Source organism: Wolffia australiana, chromosome 13 (assembly GCF_029677425.1).
Source record: "Wolffia australiana isolate 7733 chromosome 13, ASM2967742v1".
NCBI classification, from domain to species: Eukaryota; Viridiplantae; Streptophyta; class Magnoliopsida; order Alismatales; family Araceae; genus Wolffia; species Wolffia australiana.
The window spans coordinates 13,043,674-13,052,517 of NC_135847.1; the positions used below are offsets into that span (position 1 = coordinate 13,043,674).

Consider the following 8,844-nt stretch of genomic DNA (forward strand, 5'->3'; position numbering starts at 1 on the left):
CACCCCAGGTTGATCTAACGGTTGAGCTGGCGACTCAACTATGGCAGGCAGCAATGAAATCAAAGCATGTGGCATGGTGGACGATGCATCCGACAAAGCATTTAATGCATTGTCAGCGATGTTTGACCTGGCACATCTTGCACTTCGGCGGTTCAACGGTCCAAAGGGATCCGTTGACTAGCTAAAAACATCTGTTTGATGGTTTCAGAATTCAAACTCACCTCTCTACTCCCTCTTGTTTCTCTTCTCCTACTCCCTTGATTACTTTAGCCGTAGCCGGCTTCATGGGTGCAGCGGCCGAGAACTTGATCGCAGAGGTCGCAACGAGAGGCAACTTAATCACGATCCTAAGCATTGACGGAGGGGGTATTAGAGGCCTATTACCTGGTATAATTCTTGCTGTCTTGGAGAAAGAACTTCAGGTTCGTGGAAACGAGATATGTTTGTGTATTTGATGTTATGGATGCGGAAAGTTTGGAGAAAAATGTTTGTTTGTGTAAACGGGTTTGTGAAAGACCCCATGGGTGATACTGAATTTCATGTTTGATTCTGAATTATTAGGATATCGATGGGTTTGATTCTGAATCACGATTCTGAATCACGATCCTAAGCGTTATAAACGGGTTTGTGAATTTCATGTTTGATTCTGAATTATTAGGATATCGATGGGGAAGATGCGAGGATAGCAGACTACTTCGACGTGATAGCTGGGACTAGCACAGGGGGTCTCGTATCAGCCATGCTCACCGCTCCGGATTCGCAGAATAGACCCTTGTTTGCTGCTAAGGATCTCAAGGACTTCTATCTCGAGCATTGCCCCAAGATTTTCCCACAGATCAGGTCAATATCTTTCATACTTTTTTTTCTGGCCTCAAGATTTTAAGTGGTTTAGATTATCCGCCTAAATATTTCTTTTTTATGGAAGCAGTGGCCCCTTTGCTGGGTTACGCCGGATGATTCAAGGGTTCCAAGGCCCTAAATATGACGGAAAATACCTTCGTGAGATCATTTATAAGAAACTGGGAAATGTGAAGCTGAGCCACACACTCACCAACTTGGTTATTCCAGCCTTCGACATCAAGAATCTCCAGCCCACTATATTTTCCTCGTTTGCGGTGCGTTTTCTCTCTCTAACCAAAACAAGATACTCGTTTATAATGCTTTGATCTTTCTAAGTTAATAAGACAGAATTTTAGTTGCATGTAATGAAGATACGAAAGACATATAGAAACAAATCTAATGAGGATTTTTCCTTAGTTAATTAGACGGAATTTTAGTTGCATGTAATCAAAGTTCCTAATCGGTAGTCCACAAACTAAATAGAAGATTTGCATTTTGTAAACAGAATTTATATTCCGTGTCTTTTTTGCCTATGCAGTAAGTTGAGTAAACGACAATAGTTTAAACTATGTACTATTGTACAAAAAATACGTTTCTTATACCTCCTACTATGAGAATAACAGTCAATTTTGTTGAATGGGAGTCCGAAGTAGACTCGCCTCTATTTTTTATTTAAAAGACTTATCTGGAAGAAAAAACCTATCTGACGGATACTGAGCTCCTTCTCTCTTTCTCTATTACTACATATCCATAGATGTGTTAGATCCGCAGGAGGCTTGCACCGATTCTAAAGGATGATGAAGATCGTACGTGAATGTAAATCAATGTAAAACATACCTGGATCCATTGCGTCTTCTCTTAGTCGAATCGAACAAGCTTGAGGGGAGGCCTTTTGGATCAATACCGGATGACTTCCTGAAGTCTCTCTGAGTAATGGGATGCTTAGGAGAAAAGTCAATTGCCTTATGACCCAAGGACCTGGCCCCTATTTATAGGAAGAGTAGATACTTAAGCCTCTTAAGCCTATCTTAATTAATTGCATCATTATAATTAAGAAAGGCTTAGCCTCTACACAACTAATTACCACACTTATTGTTATAAATGTCTTAATCCCGTCAGTAAGTGAATCATATATAAATTGGGATTTATAACTGATAGCTTATCAATATGCAATTATATACATACATATGTATAATTGTCCATAGATTAAGAAAGGGGTTATATCACGGTGTGGCCCGAACTTTTTCGAAAATTCGAGTTACAGCCCTTACTTTTTTTTTGCCGCAACACAGCCCGAAGTCCCATTTGGTCCGCAGCCTGTGACGTGGAGTCTACGTGGCTGCCAGGTGGAGTTTTGGCAGAGTCCACCTAGGCGGAATCCACGTGGCAGCCACGTGGATTCCACGTGGCAGCCACGTGGATTCCACATCACAGCGCGATTTGAAGAAAGAAAGATTTTAGCCTGCCCAATGTGAGTCACCCGGGAGAGAGCTGAGAAAGGCGACGAAGGAGAAGGAGACGGTGGAGAAGGAGGAAGAAAGGGTGCGAGGGAGAAGGGGCTTCTTCTTGGCTACGGGAATCGTTGGGAGCTTCTTCCTGGCTACGGGAGTTCCATGAGGTAGGGTTTCTCTGTTCCATTCATGTAACTTTCTCTATCTCTCTCTAGATTTCATGGTTTACTGCTTTTTTAGCTACGTGTGGGTTGCTTTCTCTCTCTCTCTAGATGGACATACATTACTGCTTCTCAAAATACCGATGATCTTCTATCTTTATCTTGAAGCCCATATTTTATTGCTCTCTCTTTGATTCATGTAACTTTCTGTGTCTCCCTCTAGATTTCATGGTTTACCGCATTCTTTAGCTACATGTGGGTTTCTTTCTCTCTCTCTCTCCAGATGGACATACACTACTGCTTCTCAAAATACCGATGTTCTTCTATCTTTATCTTGAAGCCCATATGTAACTTTCTCTGTCAATTTTAAGATCTTGTTCAATGACTTTTGAAAGTTCTTCTCTCTGTCCCTCTCGTAAATAAAGATTACCCAGGGCTGCTATTAATTTTTAGCATTCTGTTCAGTAACATTTGGAAAATTGTGCAGTCTCTCTCCCTTTAATGAAGACTACCTTGGGTTGTTTGGTTGTCTCTATGTAAAACTTTCAAACTCCATTCTTGCAGCTTTCTCTCATTTTTCACATCTTGTTTAGTGACAGTTGAAAATTTTACGATCTCTTTCTCTCTTAAAGGAAGATTTCCTTGATCTGCTCTTTTGATTAACAAGACATTGGGAAATTGCAGTCTCTCTCTTAAATGAAGAATCGCTTGGGCTGTTGTTTTTTGTCTCCGTGTAAAACTTGCAGACTAATTGATATGGCCTCATTGAACGCCCGAGGCACATCAAAGGGGGCGGGCAGGGTCGAGCCAAGCAGTCCACCTCCGGGCCACCTCCGGTCCGTGCTGGGTCAACCTCCAGGCATGGTCGAGCTGCATGCTCCCCGTCATTAGCTCTCTGATAAGCTGATAAGCTGCATGCTCCCCGTCATTTCAATGCCTCCTTCACCGTCCCCTGCTCTCACCCAGCAAGAACATATTTTAAATTCAAATTGCCAATCAAGAATAATATTTAACTTTATTGAAATGCTGTTCATTAATAATAAACACATGGTGCAATATAGTTGTTCGTCTCACCTGGCACAGAATGCAGCCCGGCTGGGGGGAACTCAGTCTCCTACGTTGGAGTTTTTTATCTGTGGGGAACACAGAATCCAGCCAACTCACTTGCTTTTCTTGCCTGAAAATTTCGGTATCAACCAAGATAGGAAATTTGAAATATGTTTTTCAATAAATTCTCAAACGACATAGGTGCATATCTAAAAGCGTTAAATGAAAGAGAATAAAATAAAGGCAGGTTCACATCTGTAGGAGGAAAAATAATGTTCAACTGTAATGCGCCTTGGCCAGATCCTGGGGCTGTAAAATTTCAATAGCAGAACTAAGTTATCGTTCATTGACCAGCTCAGAAATCTGCAACTGGAGAAAATCCTTAGTGACACTGCTCAAATAAAGATGAGATTTCAGAATCGCAATCAGATGTACATCATCAGTCGTCTGGGAAAGGCAGGAGAAGTTATTCTGACGTGTTTCTCCTTTTTTGATTGATTCTGCTTTCTTCTAGAGGGCTTGGCGTTCCTCAAGGTAATTTCTAGCAACAACATCTTCAAAGGTGCTCGACAAACCATGGGAGATTTATGATCTTTCTTTTGCCTATATTGCTACAACTGAATAGAAATGAGGATAAAAAATGAGAAAAATAGCATGAAATATCCGTAAAGAGCAAGAAACTGATGCTTGGAACAATGAAAAAGCAACATGAAAGGGAATTGGGGCAAGAAAAACCTTCTTCCGTCTGACGGCTAATAGATCCGTCGTGTTCTTCTTTCTTTCCATTAGATCTTGTAGCATAGGCCAAGAGGGAACCGAGGGGTCAACGATTCAATCCTCACAAGAATCTGCTCTGCAAAGAGACCCACCAATTAAAGAAGCAAGAAATTGAATCCTGAAGCAACCTAAATCCATGACGACCGCAAGAGAAAAGGCACAGATCTACCAAGAGAAAAGGCGACGCGGAAAGAAGGCGTCAAACCTAGGACGAATCAAACTAAGAAGCAAAACAGTCAAAGATGAATCTGTTCATCAACAGATCCATCCGCCGGATAACTGTACTGCTTAAAATAAATCTTGATTCAAATCACGAGAAACCAAATTTCCAACAGAATTTGACAAAAAAAGCATATGAAAACAAATTCGCTGCGTCTGGAGAATTGATTTCTTGGCAAATTGAAGACAATGCTCCGATCCGCGGGAATTCTTCTTCCCCCCCTTCTCCTTCATGCGAGAGTTCTACAGAGAGAGAGATTGAAATTTGAGATCCAGTCAGTCCGCAGTCTACCATCACTCGTGGATCAAAGCAAAAAAGAATCGGCGAGGAAGAAGAATTGAAGATCAAATTTCAATGAACCCTAGAACAGCAAGCGCAAATGAACGAATGGGTATGGAAGAGCATGAATTTAGCTCGCCCATCTCCTCTTTATCCCAGGGCACCTCCGTGGCCCGAGAGCAGGCGTTGATGACGGTGTTGTAGGTGAGGACCGTCGGCGCGACAGAGTAGGGCGGCCGCTTCAGCCGATCGAGGAGGGCGAGGGCGAGGGCGTGCTCACAACGATTCCGGCGCCGACGGCGTTGATCAGCGCGGAAGCCCCTTCTCCCTCGCGCCCTTTCTTCCTCCTTCTCCACCGTCTCCTTCTCCTTCGTCGCCTTTCTCAGCTCTCTCCCGGGTGACTCACATTGGGCGGGCTAAAATCTTTCTTTCTTCAAATCGCGCTGTGACGTGGAATCCACGTGGCTGCCACGTGGATTCCGCCTAGGTGGACTCCGCCGGAACTCCACCTGGCAGCCACGTAGACTCCACGTCACAGGCTGCGGACCAAATGGGACTTCGGGCTGTGTCGCGGCTAAAAAAAAGTAAGGGCTGTAACTCGAATTTTCGAAAAAGTTCGGGCCACACCGTGATATAACCCCATTAAGAAATTAATCTAACAAGACGTCCTTTAAAGAGCCGTCAGTGAATTGCTTGTAGGTTAAGTGCGGCGAGGGTCTGGATGTGAATCTTGCAGATGTTTGCATCAGCACGTCAGCTGCGCCAACATACCTTCCTGCACACTACTTCGATGCACTGACACCGCGGGGGGGAAAGAGAGAGTTCAACCTCATTGACGGAGGCGTAGCCGCCAATAATCCGGTAAGCCTTACAGATTTCATTTGTTCTTCAGTTACTATCGTAAGAAAATGAGAAGAAGAATGAGGAGAAGAGATGACGGAGAGAAGAGAGACGCAGAAGGTGGGTGAATGGGAACTGTATTGAGAATCAGCGAAGAATCTATTGCAGCTCTGTTAATATATAGAAGTTTCGCTCCTGAATTTTATTTAATTGGACGTAATATGTCCGTTGGTTTGCTACGTTTGTGTTATTAGATCTGGGTTTTTAGTCGAGCTCTTTACGTATTTCTTAACGTCCAAAGGTTACGTTTACGTTTAGTATTCCTATTAGTTGATTGATTTTAGTGTGTATTGGTGACTCGTACTCATTTCTGAAGAAGAATTTTTACAAAAAAAATCATAACTCACGATTCGGCGGTGGCTGGCAGGCGCTTCTCGCGATCAGAGATGCCAACAAGACCACGAAATACAAAAACTCCAGTCGGCTGAACTTTGCCAAAGTTGTATTGATATCGCTTGGCACCGGCACGACGCATTCGCCGAAGTACGACGCATTAGCAGCTGCAAAGTGGGGGCTGACAGGATGGTTGCTCAACCAGGGATCAAACCCTCTGATCGATGTCTTCACGCAAGCGAGCGTGGACATGGTCGATCTTTATATTTCGTCCATCTTCCAAAACCTGCACTTCGAGGAAAACTACTTGAGAATTCAGGTTCGCAGCTCAGCGTTTAACCTTGGCGTTTATGATTCTTTATATTTGAAAGTTTTTTTCGGTAATTACGATTCTTTCGACAATCCAGGACGATACGCTCTCGGGGGATGCTTCGTCTTTGGACATTGCGACGGAGGTGAACTTGGGCAACCTTGTCAAGATCGGTGAGGAGTTGCTGGACGAGCAAGTTTCAAGGGTCAACATTGACACAGGCAAGAACGAACCAGCAGGACAAGAGACAAATAGATATGCCCTCAAGAGGTAACCTGCAGTCTAGTTTTAGTGATGGGAAATCCTTCATTTTGGAGTACTGTTGGCCATAAAAAGCATAGCAATACTGTAACTTTCATTCAATGATTAGATTTGCCTGACTGGTGATCTTCCTTTCAATGCAGATTTGCGAGAATCCTATCAGACGAGAGAAAACTTCGACAAGAATCCAAATCGAATGCGTGAAGTTTTATCGCCCTCGGATCATAATATTATTTTATTTGATGTATGGTGTATCAGTTTGTTAATATGAGGTTCTAAATGTATACTTCAAGAAATAATGTCCAAAATATTTCATTTGACACACCCCATATTTCCTTAACTTTCTGTCTTCCTTTTCCCGGCCCTACGTTTTCGGCTTCAGCGTCCCAGATACTTTGCCTAAGGATTTGAAACCAGCATTTCAATTTATGTACGAAAGAAAATAAGACTCATTGGCAATCATCTCAAGCATAGTACTTGGTGGAAATTTTTTTTAGCCAGAGAATTGTTGGAGACCCGGATAATTGAATAATAGAAAACTAGGGCAACATTGTGTCAGTGAAGTCGACAGTCTTGAAGTCTCTAGTTTCAAATGCAAACGTCTAACTTCTGTGAAATCTTCCAAGAGGAAATCAAGACAAGAAGAACAATGTTTCAGATCACGGCTTCCTCTGTTTCGTTAGATACAATAGTGCACTCTGCCGTTTCAGAAATCTATTGAAGATATAAATGAGTGGATAATGCAGGGCATAATTAGTCATGGACTAGCAGCGTGCTGTAACCCTTACGTTTAAAAACTTTTTAATCTAGGCATTCAGTAATAAATGAATAAATAAGGTTTGTATAGATATATTTGTATAATGACTAAACTAACTGACCGTTTATGTATAAAAGTTTTTGTAATTTATTTTTTTGTTGATAAAAATATGCAAACAAACCAGATAGACCTAATAGGGACCATCAGATGGCAATAGAACATGATGTCTATGCACCCAATACAATGCTGAATCACAGAATGAGAATTGATGACTGCCTTCAAGTATATAATGAGAAAATTTTATTATGTATGAATAAATGTTAGATAGCATAGAAATACTAAAAGGAGAGAGAAAGTTCACAAAACTAAAATGGTATGCTGTAAATACCAAAAAACTTACAAGATAAAGAGCATGAAAGCTGAATTATAAGATCTCAAGAAAAATCAGAGCTAGTTGACCTACAGATAACATCAGATGGTTCATCACTGTCATGTGCTGAATCATTTTAATTTATCATCTGAAAATGATGACAGACGTCTAAATCATCTTATTCTGTTAATTCAACGAATATCATAATTATTGCATAAGTCCAGAATTGTACTTATTTTATGTGCTTATTTAAGGCTTTTAAAACTAAACCCACTTGACTCATCAAGTCAAATAGATGATCATAAGATTTTCTTGAGGTTCAATTGAGATTCAGGACTTATGTGATATAAAGTATTATTTATGGAAGCAATTATGGAGAAAGAGAGAAGCTGGAGTTTGTCCAAGCCTGTTAGAGATGGCCCCCATCAGGTGTTCAAGACACAGTCATACATCCCTCTTTGTTTTTAGAGATGACTGCTGATGAAGGCAAATTGCATACTTAATTTTAATGTTTCAATAATCTTAATTTGCGTAAAACAAAACAAATTTGTTTAAACATAGAAACTCACTCAAATGTTTAGTAGGAGCAAGGTAGTCTCCATAGGGACTGGCCTTTAGATATGAATTTAATAATTGAGTTATAGTTAAGGAGGAGTAATAATAGGAATAAAGATAGTGAATATAGTAGAATATAAGTAATTAGTAGTTAGGGAGTTGTATCTAATGGATTAGAGAATTTAAGATAATATTCAATAATAATGAATAGTAATTGATGTGATATTAAGATTTTTGTTAGATAGGGAATAAGAGGTTATAGTAATAAGATGTAAGTAGTTAGTTCATAGAGGTATTTAGTTACTACTCCCTTATTAATGATGTATAACCAAGCCAAAATACTTTCTCATGATGTAGGTCGAGTTGGAGTCTAGTACTTCTTCAAGTGGGTTAGCTCCCTTTGAAGGTGAGGGATATTCTAGGAGACTTTCTCACCACCTATCAGTCTCTCTACTTACTTGGCTACTCAAGAACTGAGTCCTCTACGAACTTCTTTGTGCACTAAGAAAAATTCCAATCCCGCTCTTTCTTTTGGTACTATCCAACACCCATTGATCTCACCATATAGCTAAGAATGCATAGT

General features: G+C 40.9%; 1 protein-coding gene across 1 annotated transcript; it reads left to right on the plus strand.

The window, feature by feature from the left end:
• The first annotated feature begins 208 nt into the window (after positions 1 to 208).
• On the plus strand, positions 209 to 6,783 carry LOC144711270 (patatin-like protein 2). Its single transcript, XM_078585221.1, has 7 exons — positions 209 to 422; positions 659 to 840; positions 926 to 1,115; positions 5,475 to 5,636; positions 6,043 to 6,327; positions 6,416 to 6,588; positions 6,723 to 6,783. The coding sequence occupies exons 1-7, from the start codon at positions 285 to 287 to the stop codon at positions 6,781 to 6,783; spliced, it is 1,191 nt and encodes a 396-aa protein (XP_078441347.1). The 5' UTR covers positions 209 to 284.
• Positions 6,784 to 8,844: the final 2,061 nt, after the last annotated feature.

Bases quoted from the DNA above. Each gene is read 5' to 3' on its own strand.
- LOC144711270 (XM_078585221.1), top strand. From the start codon at position 285: ATGGGTGCAGCGGCCGAGAACTTGATCGCAGAGGTCGCAACGAGAGGC. The intron at 841-925 runs GTCAATATCTTT...TTTTTATGGAAG, and splicing joins AAGATTTTCCCACAGATCAG to CAGTGGCCCCTTTGCTGGGT. The intron at 6,328-6,415 runs GTTCGCAGCTCA...TCGACAATCCAG, and splicing joins AAAACTACTTGAGAATTCAG to GACGATACGCTCTCGGGGGA.